This window comes from Carcharodon carcharias, chromosome 4, assembly GCF_017639515.1.
Source record: "Carcharodon carcharias isolate sCarCar2 chromosome 4, sCarCar2.pri, whole genome shotgun sequence".
Lineage (NCBI taxonomy): Eukaryota > Metazoa > Chordata > Chondrichthyes > Lamniformes > Lamnidae > Carcharodon > Carcharodon carcharias.
The window spans coordinates 45753407-45775676 of record NC_054470.1 but is presented as its reverse complement, the minus strand read 5'-3'; the positions used below and the strand labels follow the sequence as shown (position 1 = coordinate 45775676).

The window sequence follows — 22270 nt, the reverse complement described above, 5'->3', positions numbered from 1 at the left end:
GCTGGAGGAATCATGTTGGAGGTACAAACACCAGACCATGAAAGACAAGGGCCCGAGGGAGCACTAACTGAGTGGATATGATAGAAACAAAAATTGGCGTGGGGAATATTAATAAACAAAATTATAAATATGTAGAAAACCAGCTGGATGGGAAAAAGTCAAAATATTTAAACTAACCAAAATGTAGCAAACTGGCTTTGCCATGATAAGTTTGGAAGAATTGGGCCAAACTGTTTCACAACATCAGTAGTGAAGTTCCAAAGGCGCAGATGTTAAGATTTTCATGCTTGTCTTTTCATTGTTTTATCACAGTTGACAAGGTATCATTCTCTTGATGTTAAAAACAGAATCATAGTACTGAAGCCCAAATGAAGATGTCTGCATTACTTTAGAAAACTCGATAAACAGCATTCTCCTTTACATCATTGACTCTGGAATGTATTCCACTGGTAGATACTTGGAGAATGACATCTCATGGCACACAACCATTACCTTCAGCACTACATCACCAGCACATAGTGCTTGCTTGTGTAATAAAAAAAGCCCTTTTTTTTAAACTTGGCTCTAATTCAGCCAGTCAGGCTTGGAAAGTCATTAACCACATATTGCGTTTGATGTGACAAAGTATAGCCATAGTGCTGGTCTTACAATTTCTATTACAAGGATAAATGTTCTTCTACGGAACAGGTCTCATATCATAAATATTTCAATAAAATATTTGGGGAAATCAGGATGGGTAATTTTAGGATATTGTTTTTTCTCTAAAGTATTTGGACTTTAAAGGAAAGGTTAGATGCCAAAATATCTTTGCACTATCCATGAGTCAAAAGTTTCTTGCCTTGATATATTTTGAAAGAGAAAAATTAAGTATGTGTAAGAAAATATTGGCCCAGATTTTGCGATGAGCGGTGAAGAAACAGAATTCGCCATTCTCTGTTGTGGCAACTGCCCAGAGCTTTTCCAGGTGTAAACTTGCTGTCCAATTCCACACGGCGCACTCTACAAAGCTTCTGCAGTGTGAGAGAGTAGGGCAAGCAACAGTGAGACTCTTCAACCAATCGTATTGAAGCATCCTCATTAAACCATGAAGAGCTGAATTTTACGTGCCCCCAGCAGGCATGTCTGCCACGGTGTTGGGTGGGGGGGCTGGTTGGGGGGTAAAATAAGACAGGTACCCATTCCACCACCTTCCTACCTTCCCGTCCACCCCTGAGCTCACCCCATAATGGGGGGGGAAGGGCAACGGGTGAGCAAGAGATCGGCAGCCCATCTGCCATACTTAAATGAATAACCAATGGTCAATTAGGCTTGATATCAAGCCAGTTGAACCTGATAATACATTGCCCACACCATAAAACATTTGGCATGGGTAGCTGGGTGGGGGCAGCCAGCCTGATTTTTTTTTTAACTGAAACGTTTAAAAGGTGGGAAGAAAGTGGGGAGTTGCTCTTCACCCTTTGCCGAAGGTGGGGTGGCCCCCCCCAGCCTTCCTTTCGCCCCACAACCTCCCTTAAACCCATTCCTCCCCTCTCCCCTGCCCCAAACCCATACCTACCCAAACCCTCCCGACCCAAGACCCCAGATTTACCTGCTTTGGGGATCCATGGGCCTTGATTGTTTTCTTCACCAGTCCTGGCAGTGACCACTGATGTCTTCCTGATGCTGCCAGGACTGTTTGAAGCTGTCAGCCAATCGGATCGGCCAGCAGCTCCAGAGGGCAGGAATTCCTCCCAGTGAGGGGCGGAAGTCCCACTCGGCCCTTGTTAACACACCTCACTTTATGGCTGCAGGATGCGTTGGCGTGGAGCATGTTGCTCCACGTCAAAGTTTCCCGGAGGGGGGTGGGGGGAGGGGTGGCATGATGTCTGAGCACCCCCCCCCATACTATTCTTCCCATAGGGTAGCATTTTAACTGAAAAGTGAGGGGGTTGGGGGGTGCGTCTGGGGGTTAAATCCCCTTAAGGTGACATTAGGTCAACGTGATTGCGCCCACTGAGTTTAACCTGGTGAGCAGGAAATGCCCTTAAAGCTGGCAGGTAAGTTATTTCAATATTTAAATCCCCAATTAACTCAGGATTTAACACAGTATTCTGGCTTGAACAGCCAGTGCACAGGTTTCACGAGCTGTGTGAAATTCACCAAGGTGAACCTGGCGAGAGCACAGTGGGGAGTGCTTCTACAGTGAAACTCAATAGCTGCAGCCCTGCCTGGCTAAGAGGCTGGTTTTCACCGCACTGCTTCTGAAAGACTGCTTTCGCTGCTTGACAGGTGATTTGCAACTTGAAAGTCAGTTCACCTCTTCTTGATCTGCACTTCCTTGCTGTTAGCCTTCACTGAGGCATGGGAACAGCTTATGCAGCTCTACCTTGGACCTGGAGATGAGCAACAAGAGGAGCACCACCACCAGCAGCACTGGCTGCCTTCTCCTCAGGCACATGTCACTCCACAAGATGAAGGAACCATCACAGAGGTCCAGCTTGGAGAAGGTGAAACCTCCAACACAGGGTCTACAGGCAGAGAACCAGCTCTCTCGACATGTGAGCATCAGTGCTCCCTGAGGCTTAGGCTTCTACAGTTGGTTGTTGCTGACAACTGCAGCCCCCCTGAAACTCGGCTCCCATCACATTGTCAATGGCCATCGGGTGGCTATCACTGGAGGCTTCTCCACACCCCCCATCCGGTTTCTCTCCTTCCTGGAATTCTATGTTTTCTTCTCCTGCAATAAGAAAAAACAGAGAATTGTGAATGTGAGAAATGAAGAGAAGAGAAGGACATTTGTGGCGGCTGGCTGTTGAGACATGGGTCTGAGACGGCACAAAGATGAGTGTGAGTGTTGGCTGTTCAGATGGGAATGTGAGGAGTTAACTGGGGAGAGAGGAATGAGTAGAACAGCAGGATGTGATGGTTTGAGGAGTGTTTGCAGTAAAATTCTAGAAAAGTCAATGTGGAGCTTGGCACCTGTAACCCTTTATCCTGTTCACTTTTCCTGTCATTCTGAGGTCCTGGGATCTCTTAGTGCGCTGTCTCCAGGTCTGAGGGACCACAGCCTTGCTGCTCAGTTCTTCAACCATTTCCATCCACATCTGCTTGGTTTGAGAGGCCACCCTTTTCTTCCTGTTCTTGGGGAATATCGTCTCACTGCTGAACTGTGGTTGCTGAAGCCACAGGAATCAGTGTCCACTTCAGCCATTCAGACCCTTCAAGGGTCCCTTTAACTAGAAATCCTTCCTTTGATAGATTTGACTGGTCATTCTCCTACCCTGTGTCATTGATTGGAAAACCCCAAAGCGGGCTGCTAATGCTGAGGGTGAATTAAAGAGACACAGCAAAGTCTGCAACTTAATCAAGTAGATTCCTGACCACTGCAGGACTTCCTCCTGAAATGGGACTGTTAGGATAAAATTCAACCTCTAGAGCCGAAACCAGGAAATACAACTTAGATTTAAATCATGTACAGAAATCAAAGATTGGGAAAGAAAGATGTGATTAAGAAGGAGAGAGATCAAAGAGATAGAAAAAATAAAAGCAAGTATATTTTTAAACTCTTAAACATTAATTAAATTCTGAAGGAATGAAACACCAAACTTACAAGATTAGATTTTCAGAGTCAAAGAGGTTGCTTATGATGTATCGTGTTATTAAAAATTAATTGGGGAGAATTTTCTCCCTGTCGGTGGGGGGTTGTGCAGAGGTAGGCATGCTGCCGATTGGTGCCCCCGAACAGTTGGGCACTGCCATTTTACATGGGTGGGACAATTAAGGCCCGCCCAGTGTGACGGGTGCCAGGAAGCGCTGAGTGCTCCCGGGGTGGGGGCTTGCCTGAGTCGGGGAGTGTGCTCTTTCGCGCATGCGTGCGAAAGAGTGCAGAAGTCTCTCTGAGGCACCTCTGTGCCTCACGGAGATTACTGCCATTTATAAAACATTGGATAAAGGTAAAAAAAAAACTAAGGACCTGTCCCCTCATGTGAAACTGTCACTAAATGTCCATTCATTTTATTAAAAAAATTTCAAACACTTTAAAAACATTCATGAGACCTCCTTCAGGTTGGACGGGCAGCTCAGGTAATTGCTTTATTGGCTTTTCAAATGGCCTTAATAGGCCTTTGACAGTTTGGTGGGTGCGCAGCTGAGTTGGCTGCGCGCCCGCCGAACTGAAAACCTAAATGACACGCAGTAACGTCGGGACACACGTCCGACGTCACCGCGCATCATTTTACGCCTTAGTGAGCGGGCCTCGCCCCCCCCATTCACCAAGCCAAAGATTTTACCCATTATTACCACCTCTGTAACATTGCCAGACTCCATCCTTGCCTCAGCTCATCTGCTGCTGAAACCCTCATCCATAACTTTGCTACCATTAAACTTGACTATTCCAATGCATTCCTGGCAGGCCACCCACAATCTACCCTCTATAAACTTGAGATCAACCAAATCTCTGCTCCCATCACCTCCCTGCCCCCATCATGCTTGCTGAGCTACATTTGCTCCCAGTTAAACAGCACTTTGATTTTAAAATTCTTATCCTGTTTTCAAAAGCTCCAAAGACATGCCAATGTCTATCTCTGTAACCTTCTCCAACCCCACAACCCTCAAGATGTATTTGCACTTCTCTAATTCTGACCTCTTGAGTATCCCTGCTTTTAACCACTTCACCATTGATGATTCACCATCTTTATCGACCTAGACCCTAAGCTCTGGAATTCCTTCCTTAAACCTCTCCGCCTCTCTACTTCCCTTTTCTCCCTTAATACACTCCTTAAAAACTACCTCTTTGACCAAACCTTTTTGTCACTTGCCTTAATATCTTTTTCAGTATCAGTATCACATTTTTGCTGAATACTGCTCAAATGAAGCATCTTGGGATGTCTTATTTCAAGACCCTATAAAAATACAAGTTGTTGTTAGTCCTGAATGCACTAGTTCTAAGTTTTTCCACCATGTTTAATTGTTAATTGGAGGGTATGCACTGCAAACACACATCCTTACATTGATTTGCATAGGTGAGGTTCTGTTATAATACAGCCTGTGAAGCGCAGGGCAACTGAGACCGTAGTTCCATGTTTAACTGCATGCATACGTGCTCCAGAAGTTGCTGTCCAATTTAACCCATAACAACACTGAGCGCTGTTAGCATCTCCATTATTATTAATGTAAAATCCAGGTCTTTTTTTTTCGCATTTGTGTTATGAGATGTCACATGGTTTTTTACTTGCAGTTCATTTTAAACTGGTCCCAGCTTTAATTTTCTTAACTCAGTCTTTGGACAGGATTTGTTCCCTTGGAGCTGCAGACAGTAGTAAATGCCAAGTTCTGATATGGCACACACTGCAGCATTACCATAAACCTGCCAATTCATTCATTCCAATACACCAGAGTGAAAAAGTGATATCACATGTTCATAGTCGGAATAAATTTGATGTGAAAACAATTATGCTAGCAGCGCAGTAGACATTTGTAACACCCTTCCACATATATAGCATTTTTTTCAACTACAATATAGGCTTATTGCTTTATTAGCCTCCAAGTTGATTCAAAATTCTTCTGCTTCTGGTGCTAGACTAATCCAGCATATTTCAGAAAGAATTGCGATGATTAATAAATTTGACTTTAGGTGATGAAAGACTATGGACAAATATTTACTATATTAGTAATTACTCTTGGGGAAAACAATACAGTCCAGCTGTTAAGGGTATTTTTAACAGTGTTGTCTCATTCTCCACATTCTAAATAGGTTAAACTCAGTAGCAAATTGTTTCCACCAATTTAGCCAATTATAGTCTTAAGTATAGCAACCATATTCTGATCTTTTAAAAAGCATGTAGAAAGTGTTCTAAATTAATTTTTTTTACATTAAATCAGAACTTAATGCAGTGTTGCACTATGGGGAAAAAGTTACTTCAGTTGCAATGATCACTGCACTATCAGAATTGGAACAAGAATGGGAGGCAAATGCGGAGGCAAGCAGGAGACACTGGGGGGCATTATGAAGCTTACAAGAGTGGGAAACATGGCATGCGGGATGATTGAATTAGGCGACATGCAAAAATTCAATTTACTGGCGGAAGGTTGAGATGCAGAGATTAAATCAGTGACTTGTTTGCAGCATCTCAAGCCTCATGCCCGTCTGTAGCAGATTTGTACTTGTACTACATTTGCATGCCATGAATACTCATCAGCATAAAACTTTTTAAAAATTACATCCTACCTTCAAGATGAAGTCAGTGGCGCATGAGAATCTCATGGCACCCGGTTCTTTTAAAGGTGGAATGCACCAGTCAGCTTTGTGCAGTTCTGTCTTAGATCAGTTTTCCTTGTTGAACTCTGGAGGCTCGGGACCTGGAATTGGGGCATGGGGGGCTGGTGGGGGTTGAAAGGTTGGAATTTGAGTGCCTGGGGGAGTGGAAGAGGGATCCAAGGGAGGACAGAGGGTGGGGTCAGGGGCATGGAGGAGTGAAGTGGGAAGAGCATAGTGTCCTAGGTGTGATGTGGCAGGAACAGTCAGTTAAAGTAAGAAAATGAGGGGCCTGAAGGTGTCTATCTCAGGGTGGTGGCTGGCAGAGTCCTTACAGGGCTTTGAGTTCACCTACAACACTTCAATTATCCCACCGAGAGTGATCTCGGACAATATTCTTTACAATGTTTAGAAGGCAGGGCCAGCTGAGCCTGCAATTTAGCCATGTCCACAGATTGCAGAGTACAACACTGGACACTAACATGAACAATCAACAAAGAGTAAATGAAAAAACACAACATTGTTTCTTCCACAATAAAGGAAATTTCCTTGATTCCCCTGTAACCATCAAGGAATGCCAACCGTAAGGTGTGCCAGTACATTTAGATCTCTGACTAAGCTAGTCTAAACAAATAAAGTTAATGCACATATGAATAAAGTGAAACCAATATAATATAAGATATTTACAAGTGAAATTGAAATTTGAAGAAACAGCTATGCCACCTTTGTCCTTTCAACAAGTCTTCTGTTAACAACAATGGAGTTGGGCAGGAAAGCGGTGGCTGTGATTCAGAGCCTCCCTGTTTGACCAGGAGTCTTTTTTATAGTCCACTCGTAGTTGCAGCATTGTCAGCTGATGGCAGGTTTCACCACTGAAAAGCTTCTCCTACTGCAGAATTGCATGTGTCTCCCATGCACATCACCGGCACTTTAAATTTTAATTGCAATTGCATGGAAAACAGGAAACACTTCAGGTCTCGCTGCCGGCACGGCACTCCACTGATAAAATTCTTCCCAGTGTAGTGTCCTAGGCCTAACCACCTTTGACTGCGTTATCAATGACCTTCCTTTCATTATAAGATAAGTTGGGCTGTTAATTGATGATTGCAGAGTGCATCAAATAATGATACAGTCCATGTGTGGACGTAGCAAAATCTGGACAATACCCAGGCTTAGGCTGATAGTGACAAGTAAAATTTGGGCACACAAACTGGGGAGTCACTATTGACCAAAAATCCAACTGGCCCAGCCACCTAAATGCCAAGACTAGTGGAGCAAAGCAATCTGGAATCTTGAGGCAAGAGGTTCAATTCCTGAATATCCAGAGCCTCTCCATATTTATCAAGAGTGTTATGGAATACTTTCCATTTGCATGGATGGGTGCAGTTCCAACAACACTGAAGCAGTATAACATCATCCAGCTCAAAACAGCCTGTTTTTTTTTCTTAATTCATGGGAAATGGGCATTGCTTGCCCATCCCTAATTGCCCTTGAGAAGGTGGTGGTGAGGTGCCTTCTTGAACCATTGCAGTCCCTGTGCTGTAGGTACACCCACAGTGCTGTTAGGGAGATAGTTTCAGGATTTTGTATTCGTTAGTGTTCCTCAATATGTCTGAGGTGCAGTGCCAAAGGAAGTTCCATCTCTCAAGGGAGACAGTGACCTCCATCTGTCAGATGACAGGCCCTGAGATCTCCACCAACTGTGTAAATGTCACAGCTGCCCTCAACTTCTATGCCTCTGGATCTTTCCAGGGGTCAGTGGGTGATCTTTGTGGAGTCTCCCAGTCAGCTGTCCACAGTTGTGTCAAGCAGGTTACAGACGCTCTGTTCAGGCGTGCATTGACTTTCATCCACTATTGCTGGGTTGAGGCCAGCCAGACAGAGCGAGCCAGAGGCTTAGCAGCAATTGCTGGCTTCCCCTGTGCCCAGGATGCTATAGACTGCACACATGTGGCCATTAAGGCACTAGCAGGTGAGCCCGGTGCCTGCGTCAACAGGAAAGGATTCCACTCCATGCACGTTCAGATAGTATGTGACCACAGGATGCAGATTCTGCTAGTCTGTGCAAGGTACCCAGGCAGCTCCCATGATGCCTACATCCTCAGACACTCCCAGGTGCCGAGGCTCTTCAGTACTCCAGCCTGGCTGGATGGATGGTTGCTGGGTGACAAGGGCTATCCCCTCAAAAGGTGGCTCATGACGCTTCTCTGCCATCCAAGAACAGAGGCTGAGGAGCAGTACAAAAGGAGCCACACCTCCACAAGGGCTGTGGTGAGAGAACCATCCGTCTTATCAAGATGCGCTTCCGATGCCTGGACCGTTCAGGGGCCGCATTCCAATACCCCCAGATCGTGTGTCGCTGATAGTATTTGCATGCTGTGCTCTCCACAATCTGGCACTGGAAAGGGTTGACGCAGTGGAGGAAGAAGATTTCAACGCAGTTGCTCCAGCTGCACACGATGTCCAGTATTGAGTCCACACACAGGAGAATGCTCAAGGGATTGATGCTGACTCAGGCATACTCCAGGGAGGCAGGGACACCCAGGAGGCTTTAAACCAATGAACCTTCAGCTCACACACCACAGATGGACCTCCAACAAAGGCCTATGCAGCAGGCTCCATGCCCAATACCTGAGTGCTAAGTCTGCTTGGATAGGAACATTAACTGAGGCCCTTGTCAATAAAGCTCAATGTCAAACAACTCACTCATAACATCATGGGTTCCCATACACATGCAGAAGTGAGGAATCACCCTGAGCCATGCTCACATATCAAAATTTAATGAGATTACAAAATTAACTTCAGAAACCAAAAAAAAAGGTGTTGCACATCACACCAAGCCTTCAATAAACTACTGTGGGGCCAACATAAAAGCACCAATGAGAAACCCATGGTGTGCCTAATGTGCCTTAAATTTACCCTTATGGATGCTACGTCTAGACTCTGTCCCCTCACTGACACTGGCATCTGAGACTGCTTGCTCACTGTGCTGTCCTGTTGGCCTCGATGACCTTGGCGGCCGTCTTCTGACCCATGGAGCCTTTGATGGCCCCGCCTGGGAGACAGCGGCCAGTTCCACAGCTGGCATCTCCCCAGTCACCGCAGCCTCATCAGATGCCACAGTCACTGGCAGAGGGGCAGAGAAGCTGCTGCCCTCATCTGGAGCCCTGAGAGGAACCTGCAGAGACAGCAGGCAGCTGCTGCGCTGATGTGAGGTCGCTTTGGACCTCCCTGCTCACCATAGATGGATGGGCACTGAGCTGGGGTACTTGGTGCCCAAACCATCTCCCACACTGGCACTGACCAGCTGAGGTCAATGCCGCTGTGAGGGCTTGCAGGTCTGAGCGCAACCCAAGAAAGCCCTGATTGTTCTCTTTGAGGAGCCTCTCCATGAGAGTCGCCACTCTCTACATGGAGGAAGCATGGCGTTCAGTCATGAGGCTCATTGCATCGGTGATGCTTCGCATGGACTCTTCCAGCACGGGCATCATGCCATGCATTGCCTCATGTATCTCCATCAGATCCTTCCGCATATCCTGCTGCACTTCCAGCATTTGCTGCCTCACAGACGACTCCAGAGGAACATCAGAAACCACCGATCGAGCATGTACCAGTTCTCCAACTGCCAGTGCCATGGGCACTCTGTCTCTGCCTGCACAGCAAGCGAGTGTGAAGTGACCTCACCGTTGTGCCCCAGGACATTAGCCAAAGATCTAATTCCCACTGAGGTGCTAGTATCTGCGCTGGTGCCTGTCTGGCAGAGCTGGTGTGACGCTAGTGAGTCGATATGTTCTGGGCCCTCAGGTGTGAGAGGGAGCTTCTCTGCCTCCTCCTCCCGGCCCTGCTTCGGTGATGCTGAAAGGAAGAACAAGGACATTTGATTAGTTAAAACAGATACAATGTCAGTTTGCATGCTTGTCCTCTGGATCATTATGTGTTCATCCTTCCATTATCAATGGTCAACCCATGCTGCAAACTTCAATCACTGAGCATTCAGCACTGCCATGGCTGCTGGGCCACATATGGTGATCTCAGTGCTCAGCAAACATGCCTCCCCGTGGCACCCCAGCCTCACTACCACCGGTAGACCTGGGAGCATGGCGCCTCTCCAGATCCATGGCTTGCTGCTCAAAAGGAGTAAAGATGGCCAACTGGGCGTGGCCTCCACCAGTCCGCATCTGCTCGGTGGAATTGTGTGCAGTCTTCTCCTCGAAAGGGGAGAGGAGCATTGATTAGTCCAGCCTGTACCTGGATTCCCATCACATCCCTGCCACCCCAGCCAGAGTGGGACATTGCAGGGCTCCAGTGCTTTGTCACCCCGCAGCCGCCACACCCTCACACCAAGAAGCCAGGGCTGACCCCCCTTGCCCAAATGCTGCCTCCATTACATTTAGCAGCACAAGGTGTAACTTTGCAAAGCAAGGAGGCACAAGCACGTGGAACTCAAAGGCCAGCAGATGGATTGGTGCCCTGCCACCTGGAAGCTCCCCTCCTAGCTTGTTAGCACCCTGACTTTGACATGCCCCCCAGTTCCAGCAGTCTACCTGGGTGCAGATCCTTGAGTTTCACCCACATTCTATACTCTGGGTGTCAGTGTCACACATGCTGCGGATACAGAGCCCATCCTAGCTCAACCCTCTCAGGGTGAACTAGGCATGGGCAATATCTGCTGGCCCACCCAGTGAGTGCCGGGGTGGGGGAGGTGTGGTTGGTGGGAAAGGGTGACAGCTGCATTAAGTGACCTCGGCCAACATGGTACTCGCCCTTTCTGAGAGCAGGAAATTGTTGTTCAATCTTTATTGTCACTGGACCCATGTGCATCACACCACATCATAGGAGCTCACAGTCTTGGCAACCTCCTCCCAAGCATGTTTGGTCAGGTGGGGAAGCCTTCGCCTCCCGTCCCTCGGAAGCAGGACCTCCCGCCGTGCTGCCACTTCCTCCAGGAGGGCAGCTAGGCACTCATCCGGGAACCAAGAGGCACACTGCCCCACTGCCCTATTGTCTGACCTGGCCTGCCCCGCTGCCCTACCCTCCGGCCTGGCCTGCTCCGCTGTCCTACCCTCTGGACTTGCCTGCTCACCAGAAGCCCTCTGGTGAGCCCATCTACCAGCCATTGCAAAGGCTGCCGGGCCTTCATTTAAACAGGCCGCCAAATCGCCATTGGACCTGGCGGTCAGTGCACTCCCGCTACTGCCCACCCACCCTTAATTGGTCTGCCCACCTAAAATGGCGGTGCGTGTGGCGATCGGGCCCACTCCCTCTCAGCCCGCCCGATATGGGGAAAATTCTCCCCATAGATACATCGCTCTATTACTCTATTTTACAATAAATTCCAGTAACTTCATGGAAATTATTATATCTTCCTGACAGACACAGATGCTATCTTCTAATCAGCATTACTATCTAGTAACTTATAGGGATCTATCATTCTAGGATTGTTCTGGTGCTGAACCATGTTTATTCATGCTGCACAGTAATTGGTTTGCAAGCAACAAAGCATAAATCCAAATGGTAGAGCATCAGCACCTTAATATGAACAGCTTCCTCAAGAAAGCTTGTCAAATACCTTTGAGCCTAACAGGGCTCCAAATGTTCCTGAAACTTGTGATAAAAATTTAAAAATGACATGAAAATAATATTGTTCCTGTTAGTTAATTTTAAAATATATTCACTTTATACTTTGGTGCAATAAATGTATAAATGAAGAAATATAAACTGGTACAAAAGGTTGATTTTACCACATTTCTTAAGTTTTAAGACTGTTGGTATTATGATCGCAAAAGAGAAAGGTAGTTATCTGATTTCGAATTGCTGAAATTAGCACAGGTCCAAATATAAGAATATTTCATTCCAGTGTCGATATCCTTTAGTGCAACAGAAGATTTAGTTCTCTTTAAGAAAATCCAAGAAAAACACAACAGCATATTTTGTGCTTGACAGGGTTACTCTTTTTCCTGATTAAGGTTTTATTTTGGTTGCAGCAGTGTAAGTAATTGGAGATCTTAAAAAAATTCTGCATTCCTTCTTCTTGTAAACGAACTCTAAAAGTGAATTAACTTTGAATTACGTTCATTTTGCATTCTTATTTTTATTTTTGAAGTGTTGAATTTTTACATGGAAAATATATCGTGAGCAAAGCTTTTCTCTTCTTTGTACTCTTTTGCTAATCACAGTGATAAATGCCAATACTAGAGAAATGTAACAGTTACCCACTTTTTGCACTCAGTATTTGCATCAAGTCATTCAAATTGGGTTTAAAATGAGCTAGATGAAGTGTCAAGCCACAACAAATTGCTCTCATTACACCAACTTCATCTCAACACGATTTTTGGAATCTTTCTCTGTGCAAAGTGTTTGCTCTGTCAGTGTAAATTTAGTCGTTAGGCTTCATTGTACATGTAACAGTTGGAGACATTTTTGAGTGAGTTGATCAGGTGCTGTACAAATACAAGTATTTGACCTGAGAAGAAGCACATTGCTGTACCAGGATGAATTTCAATTTCCCACATCAATTATCTTTTGTGATTATCAACATAGGGACTGAAATCCTGCTCCCCTACACCGACAGTTCAAGTGCCCACTGTGCAGCAGGATTGGCAAACCTGGATCTGATTCAGTCAATTTGATTTGTGATCAAAAGATTATGCTTGACATAGGCTTTCCGGCTACCTGCTGGACATTAACAGTCTCCTACCTTATCAGAAAATGCACAATTTTAACTTTCCCATCAACAGGAAATGCTGGCATCATTAATTATGAAGCTGCACCAGAACATTTCTGCCCTGTCTGGGAAACGCTGTCATCTGTGTGCCCGATGCATCTCTCAGATCATCCATGGAATGCGCAAATTGCACTCAAAACAGAGCAGAGTAGACAGCTTGGGGAAGTGCCCTTTGAACATCAGGAACACAATGCACCAAGCAAAATGTGCTAATGCCAACAGTGAACCAGGAGCAGAATTTCAGCACCATAGTACTAATTTGGGGCAAATTACATTATGAACCAATTCCCAACAGGGACTGGGTGACAAGCAGAGATTATAGTGTTCATGAGAGTCTTGAGAAATTACAGCTCTTCAAATAGTGGGTGGAGGTTCTGCCCTGCTATACTTTCGTCCCCACATAGATTCATGGAAGATCCTGCCGTTGGTAACCTTATTGCAATTTGACCATTTCAATGCATATTATTCTGCAGGCACTATTTGAAGATATACGGTTGGATGTGTCATTACATCAGATAGATTTGCAGCGTGCTAGCCCAGTGCCCTGCAGGATAAGCTGCTACCAAGTCTAGAAGTAAATGGTATAGAATAGAAGATACAATTTTAATGTTGTCCTGTGCTGAGCCACTCAATCTCAGATGAGGGAACAGGGCAATGCTACATTTGGCTCCGCATCCTGCGCCAATGAGGAGAAAAATTAACCAGGGTTCCTACTCCCAATTAGTATCCAGGCTCTTGCTGCAAATCATTCTTGAATGAGTAAAAGCAAAATATTGCAGATACTGGAAATCTGACATAAAAACAGAAAATACTGGAAAATCTCAGCAGTTCTGTGGAGAGAGGGTGAGTCCACATTACTCTTCTTCAGAACTGGCCACAGATGCTGCCAGACCTGCTGAGATTTTGCAGCATTTCCTATCCTTGTTTGGAAAAGGGCAGAATCGAAATCAGCTGTCAACGCCCATAGAATCATATCAGCAAGAGTCAGTACCTTTAGGAAATGAGAGAAGAAAATTGGCAACAAATAATAATGTTCATACTACATAGCAAGATGTTGGATGTTTGAGAGATATGTCAGCCATTTGATAGCTTTGTTTGTAACGTCCATATGGAACAGGTCTGAAATGAATTTGTCTTTGTCTCTCATTTGGCACTGGTCAGTCCCTTCAATCTTATTTTAGGACAATCTAATTCACTGTCAAATTCAATCTTAAATTTCTGCTTCTTTAAATATCTATGTGATCTTTCCCCTGAGACCATGAGCTGGACTTCCAAAGGGCCATAGGGTCAGGACCAGGTGTAGCTGGAAATTAAAAATCAAGGTCCCAGAGGTGGGCAGAATCTTGTTGAGGGGTCAGGGGTCTTGCCTGCTGGCTGGAGAGCTGGCGAGAGACCACACCGACTCTTTTTGGGAAGGCCCACTGAACCACACGCCAATCAGGCAGTGGCGAGGCCAGGCACGGCCCTTACCCCGGAATCAAGACCCCGAGAGCTGCTGGCCAATCAGAGGCTGACAGCTGTTGTGCTCAGCAGCGCCACTGAGGTGGCTGTGGCTGCTGCTGGAAGAACAGGCATCAGAGTGCTAGTATCACAGAGCAACCCAGGTCACAAGTAATGTGAAGGGGTTGGGGGGTTTGCGGGGTTTGGGTCATGAGGAGAGGGGTGCAGGAGGGTCTGTAGCAAGGTCAGGGTTATGGTCCTCAGCAGGGGCTCCCCTTCCCAAGGTCAAATCCCTCGATCATGGTTCTAGTTGCCATGCACGCCGTATGGCAACAGGCCTGCCTGCAGCTGGGTTAACACCAGCAGTGGTGGGGTGAGGCCTTTAAGTGGCCATTAATTGGCCACGTAAGGGCCTCAGTTAGCACTGGGGTGGGAAGGTTAACCATGAGCCTTCCTGCCCAGAACTTACTTCAGGCAGAGGCAGTGAGGTAACAGGGTTGCAGGACACCACCATCTTGCCTAAGTAAATGCCCTTCCTGCCTCCAAGCTCATCACCATTGAGGACACAAGATTCCAGCTGTTGTCTCAGGATTTTGATGCCTCCAGGACAGTTCAGAATTTTAAGAGCCGGTGGGGTTGTGGAGGCATGGGGGGGAGCAGCAAATGCGATTGCCCCTTTTAAGTTCATTAAGGAGCTTGATAAGGGGCCTGTCAGCTCTTGATTAGAATTTTAAAATGTTTTTAATGAGCACAACAGTCTTGTGCCATTTGCATCTGAAAATAGCATTGTGAGATCAATACAACTTGAGCATGGATCAGAACCTGGAACTCATCTGGGTGTCGGGTTCCCAGCCCTGCTTTGAAAATTCGGCCTCATTTTCCTCTCTGGGTTAGTATTACATGTTTATGCATATTTCAGACTCAAAACTGGGTCGTATGAACACCAGATTTGATTCATGTTATTATAGCTTTCTCTGAGGAAATTACTGTACGATATTGATATTGTACTCCTCAACATGTTTGTGGGATTTGTTTGCCACTACTTTAATGAAGTAGTTAATTATTTAAAATAAAAATTGTGGAAAGTGCACCAATTTATTTTAACTAGGTTACCACCCTTGTTTATATAGCAGATAGCACTGCACAAGATTTTAAAATATATTTGCATTTTTTTATGGAGATATTACCACTACTGTATTTTATTGAAAATGTCCTGATATCTGTATTGGGAAAAAATAGCCACTTTCATTATCAACTGTTCCATTATGTTCACTTTTTAATTTTTTAAAGGCTTTTCTAGAAAGTACATGTACAGGTAAAAGTATATAGTGCATTTTGGGAATTCAATTGGAGCCAGCTCAAGAACTGTCAAGTTGAATGATCAAGAAATATTTCTACACGTAGAATTTGTTTGTAAGATATGAACTAGACTAATGTATGATGTGTTTCATATTGTTTGATTTCCTGTTCAGAAAAGCCCTGTGTACTGTTTTGTTCTCCTCTGGGGAAAGATCAACCTATTCTGATCTCAGAGAAAGTGCTTGATGGAACGCCATGTGGTCCACACGAAGCAGACATCTGTGCTAATGGCACATGCCAGGTATGTTCAACTATTTCAACAAAATTACATTAAGTGGCACAAATCGTTGATTGTTACCCTCCTTTGAAACTTCCATGTAATCATGAAACATGTACATATAAAATGAGGATGCTACTATTTCTTTATTTTAACATGTTAGCAATGAAGAAAAATAGAAATGGTAGTCACATTATTTAATCCTGAGGCAAACAATTACATATCCTTCTGAGTCACAAAATAGAATAAAAGCCCAACCTCAATGAAAAGCTGATTTTTACGGCAGAGAGTACCCAGTTAAACATGAGCTTGGATATATTTGGTCCTTCCAATTTCTAAGTTTCAAATTTAAAAATGAAATCAAAAGAAGAAGCAATGTTTTATTCATGGATCATCCATTGTGACTTTGCTGACTACTCTGTAAAAAAAGCTCCAAAACAATGACAGAGCCAACTTTTTATTTTTCTCTTTTTTAGGTTTTGATGCCCTCAATTACAATGCACTTTTACAAGACTATTTAAGAATCTATTTTTAATGAATGTCATTGAAATAAAGACTTAGGGTTGTGCATTTTGAAATTCAAATGGATAGTTTTCTGTTGCTCATGTCTATTTCAATCATAATCCTATGTTTCACCATACTGAACAACAATTCAAGAGGTCACAGCAATCAGAACCAACTTCAAAATCTAGCAGATTTAGGCCTGAATTTTCTTAGGCTGGCTCCAGAGCCATTTAAAAAAAGTAGATGGGACCCGATTTCAGGATTCCTGACCCCCATTCCTGGCACTGACTATTTTCGCCAGTGCAGAATAAGGGTGCAGGGAGCAAGCACACGGAGCGAGCTCAGCAACGGAGTAGAGTGTTTACTTTATGAGGTTATAAGTTATTTTTTTCTGTGATCCCTTTTGTGAATGTGTGGATGTTTATTTGTACAGGATTAGGAGGTGTGAAGTGGTTAGAAATTTCTGGTGCTGATATTTGGTATAGCGGTATTGTCACTGGACTAGTAATCCAGGGACTCAGGGTAATGCTCTGAGGACCCAGGTTCGAATTTCACCATGACAGATGATGAAATTTGAACTCAATAAAAATCTGGAATTAAAAGCCTAATGATGACCATGAAACCATTATCGATTGAGGAAATCTACCGTCCTTACCTGGTCTATAGCAATGTGGTTGACTCTTAAATGCCCTTTGAAATGGCCTAAATGTACCAAACCGCTAATAAATCCTTAAAGGAATGAAACTGGACAGACCACCCAGCATCGATCTAGGCACCAGAAACGACAATGGCAAACCCAGCTCTGTTAACCCTGCAATGTTGTCCTTAGTCTGGGGGCTCGCGCCAAAATTGGGAGAGCTGGTATGGAATCGTACCTTACAGAAATGTCTGAGACGCCACCACCACTATCCCTGGGTATGTCCTGTCCCACCAGCAGGACAGACCCAGCAGAGGTGATGGCATAGTGGTATATAGTCAGGAGAGTTGGGAGTCCTCAACAATGACACTGAACCTCATGGCACCAGGACAAACATGGGCGAGGAAACCTCCTGCTGATTACCACGTACTGTTCCCACTCCAGCTGATAAGTCAGTGCTCCTCCACTGAACACCAGTTGGAGGAAGCATTGAGAGTGGCAATGGGTGGGAGACTTCAATGTCCATCATGAAGCGTGGCTCAGTAGCTCCACTACTGATCACCAGATGGTGAGGGAACCAACAAGACGGAAAAACATACTTGAACTCATTCCCACCTGCCTGCCGCAGATGTATCTGTCCATGACAGTATCAGTAGGAGTGACAAAGTCCTATCTTAACATTGAGGATACCCTCCATTGTGTTGTATGGCACTACCGCCATGCTAAGTGGGATAGATATCAAACAAATCTAGCAACTCAAGACTGGGCAATCACGAGACACTGTGGGTCATTAGCAGCAGCAGAACTGTACTCAACCACAATCTGTAACCTTATGGCCTGGCATACCATCTATGATTATCACCAAGCCAGGAGATCAACCCTGGTTCAAGGAAGTGTTCAGGAGGGCATGCCAGGAGCAGCACCTGGCCTACATAAAAATGAGTTGTCAACCTGGTGAAGCTGCAACACAGGACTACTTGCGTGCCAAACAGTACAAGCGGCAAGCTATAGCCATAGCTAAGCGATTCCACAACTAATGGATCAGATCTAAGCTCTGCAGTCCTGCCACATCCAGTCGTGAATGACGATGGACAATTAAACAACTCACCGGAGGAGGAGGCTCCACAAATATCCCCATCCTCAATTATGGAGGAGTCCAACACATCAATGCAAAAAATAAGGCATTTGCTACAATCTTCAGCCAGAAGTACCAATTGGATGATCCATCTCGGCCTCCTCCAGAGGCCCCCAGCATTCCAGGTGCGAGTCTTCAGCCAATTCGATTCACTCCACGTGATAGCAAGAAATGGCTAAGGGCACTGGTTACTGCAAAGGCTATGGGCCCTGACAATATTCTGGCATTAGGACTGAAGACTCGTGCTCCAGAATTTGCTACGCTCCTAACCAAGCTGTTCCAGTATAGCTACAACACTAGCATCTACCTGGCAATGTGGAAAATTGCCCAGGTATGTCCTGTACACAAAAAGTGGACATATCCAACCAGACCATTTGTTGCCCCATCAGTCTATGCTCGATCATCAGTAAAGTGATGGAAGGGGTCATAAATAGTGACATCAAGCAGCACTTGCTTAGCAATAACCTGCTCACTGATGACCAGTTTGGGTTCCACCGGGACCACTCAGCTTCTGACCTCATTACAGCCTTGGTTCAAAATTGGACAAAAGAACTGAACTCCAGAGGTGAAGTGAGAGTGACTGCCCTTGATATCAAGGCTGCATTGACAGAGTGTGGCATCAAGGAGCCCTTGTAAAACTGGAGTTAATGGGAATAGGGGGAAAAAATCTCCACTAGTTGGAGTCATACCTGGCACAAAGGAAAATGGTTGTGGTTGTTGGAGGTCAATCATCTCAGCTCCAGGACATCACTGTAGGAGTTCCTCAGGGTAGTGTCCATAGCCCAACCATCTTCAGCTGCTTCATCAATGACCTTCCTTCCATCATAAGGTCAGAAGTGGGGATGTTCGCTGATGATTGCACAATGCTCAGCACTATTCGTGACTCCTCTGAAACTGAAGCAGTCAATATCCAAATGCAGCAAGACCTGGACAATATCCAGGCTTGGGCTGACAAGTGGCAAGTAACATGCATGCCAGACCATCTCCAACAAGAGATAATCTAACCATCGCCTTTTGATGTTCAATGGCATTACCATTGCTGAATCCCCAACTATCAACATCCTGGGGGTTACCATTGACCAGAAACTGAACTGGACTAGCCATTATAAATACTGTGGCTACAAGAGCGGGTCAGAGGCTAGGAATCCTGTGGCGAGCAACTCACTCCCTGACTCCCCAAAGCTTGTCCACCTTCTACAAGGCACAAGTCAGAAGTGTGATGGAATATTCCCCACTTGCCTGGATGAGTGCAGCTCCCACAACACCATCCAGGACAACGTAGCCCGCTTGATTGGCACCCCATCCGCAAACATTCACTCCCTGCACCATTGATGCACAGCAGCAGTAGTGTGTACCATCTACAAGATGCACTGCAGGAACTCACCAAGCTTCCTTAGACAGCACCTTCCAAACCCACAAACACTACCATCTAGAAGGACAAGGTGAGTAGGCACATGGGAACACTACCATCTGCAAGTTCTCCTCCAAGCCACTCACCATCCTGACTTGGAAATATATCGGCGTTCCTTCGCTGTCACTGGGTCAAAACCCTGGAACTCTCTCCCTAACAGCACTGTGTGTGTACCTACTGCACATGGACTGCAGAGGTTCTAGAAGGCCGCTCACCACCACCTTCTCCAGGGCAATTTGGGGTGGGCAATTATTGCTGGCCTAGCCAGCAGCGCCTACGTCCCTTGAATGAATAAAAAAAATACTATAATTGCCCTGCCTGATTGACACTTTTATAGGTTTGTTGGAACATGCAGATCTTTTCAAAAAACATTTCTGAAAAGATGGGGTTTTTTTGCATTTCAACACTTGCCATTATTATTATATGGCTCATTTGTTCAGTAAATAGTGCATTGTGGGCATGGTGGCCATGAAGGGGGCATGGTGCCATGGGGGAGACAGCATGAAGGCTATGGGAGTGATTGGAAGGAATGAAGAGTGGATTTGGGTGGGGGGGTTGTGAAGGGTAAGGGCTATAGATCCTAAAAGCTTTTAAGACAACTGGGGTGAAATCACAGAGAACTGAAGTGGAATTTCAAACTAGCCTTCCTCGGCATCCGCCCACTCCCCGCCGACGATCTGCTTCTGGGGTCGGCAGGCCCAACTGTACCCATCTCTGCCTCCCAGAAGTGAAGATAGGACACAACGGAGCTGTTTAAACTGAGGCAGGTTTGCCGAGTCTAGAAATTTCTCAACTCGAGCTACCTGCCTCGGTTACGAAAATTCGCCTCCTAGTCTCATTATTCTGGGCCTCCCCACTGGAGACTCTGGCTCATGATGTGGAGGCTCAGGCTCATGATGTAAAGGCAAGCATGGATATCACAGGCTTTAACAAGTAGGATATAGCATAGTTGGAATAGATGAATTATCAACCTCCAGCTTAAGTTGCATAATGTTGCTTTCCCAGAGTTAACATATTTTCCTTCTCTGCACCATAGTCCTAGCATAGGGTTAGAAACATAGGTTGAAAAAGGAGAAAGCCATTCCACCCCCTGAGGTGACTCAGCCAGGCTATTGGCTAACACAAGGAAGAGAGACTACTGTCTGACTGAAACCTCACAACAGGTGCCCAACAATTAAAGCATCAACCCCGCACTAGCTGTGAAGATCAACAAAGGCTATGTCCATCAAGAAACAAATTACTCATCTTCCTCATTGTCTAGTGCTAACCAAGTATGCACAAAATATCAACAAGCTCAGTACCATCATACCAATGTATCTGCAAGCATCACAAAAATGTATGAAGGCTTAAAGCAATTATGCAAAGCCTCATAACAGTATGTGAAGAAAAACAATAATCACTTCTGAAAGTATTACATCAAAAAGAAAACCTCAATATGGTACAAGGTTAGGATTTATAGGGATCATTTTCCAACTTAATCCTCCTAGCAGTGGACTTGCCCCTCAGAGTGCAAATCAGAAATAGAGGGTCATGTTGCACATGGTTTTCAAATCAGTGGTTTAAATGCTCACAGACCACGTGTATGTTCCTGGTGAGAAAAACATCTTGCCAGGAACACAAGATCAGAAAGTCACCCATTATATGTGTCAGGCCAGTTCAACTTTAACAGGGAAATATTTGCCAATCTGGGATTTTAAATCAAATATAAGTCAAGTGGAATAACTCATCTTTCACCTGATCTTTTAGGGCCTAAATCAAACCAGAGGACACAAAGTCGAATGTAAATTGGCTACAGCACACTTATTGATTGAACAAACAAGCTTTTTTTAACAAGGATCATAAATTAGAGATAACAATTGGATTTAAATCTCGTTAAAACCTTTTGGTACTATGGATTGTCAAGTGTTTAACAAGAACTTTAAAAAAAAATCACGTGTATCTTTTTGAACAGTAGAAACTGACAGTTTTAAAAGTAAGTCCAATTCAGCCACGTTCAACAAAATGACAACCATAGCATTTACGATAATTTCAGCAATAATGATGTTTCAAAACATTTTCCAAACAAATTTATTAGGAATTTTACAGCAGATTGCTATAACAGCCACATGTTGGATGTCCCCAAAATTGGCCCCATCCAAGGCAAATGCTTTTTCAAGATGATCCAATGTCCTCAGAAAACTACACTTGCAAAAATGTAGAAGTCTATTCTTACTAAGGAGAATTTTCTTTAAATAGCTAACCATATTGAAAAGCTGACATAAAAAATCAAAATATTGCAATAATTGTTGTAAACATATTTTCCCATAAATTACACAGCTGCTGAAATCTGTGTCAAAGCAAGGAGTGTATGAGTTGTATTTATAGCTTTTACACTAACTATCAGCTCTATCTTTTATAAGATCCTTATGTTCACCTTGAGGTGACTGAGCTATTTCATTCACACTAATATTCACAAAATTATTACCCCACTAACTCACCAGGGATGGTTGCTCAACAATTACCCAAGTGAACAGACCCTGGGTAAATCAGTAAAAGCTGCTTTCAAACTGAAGAATTCATATCATCTGGCTGCCATGTTAGAATATAGTCAGGTTCACCCTTTTACCTACTG

The 22270-nt window shown here is 44.8% G+C and overlaps 1 protein-coding gene across 1 annotated transcript in view; it reads left to right on the top strand.

Annotated features, from left to right (window-relative positions):
• Window positions 1-22270, top strand: part of LOC121276736 (A disintegrin and metalloproteinase with thrombospondin motifs 19-like) — a 548651-nt gene that overhangs the window by 303115 nt on the left and 223266 nt on the right. The window contains exon 14 of the mRNA XM_041185281.1: window positions 15869-15996. Within this exon, the coding sequence (XP_041041215.1) occupies window positions 15869-15996 (128 nt within the window). The remainder of the gene's footprint in view (window positions 1-15868; window positions 15997-22270) is intronic.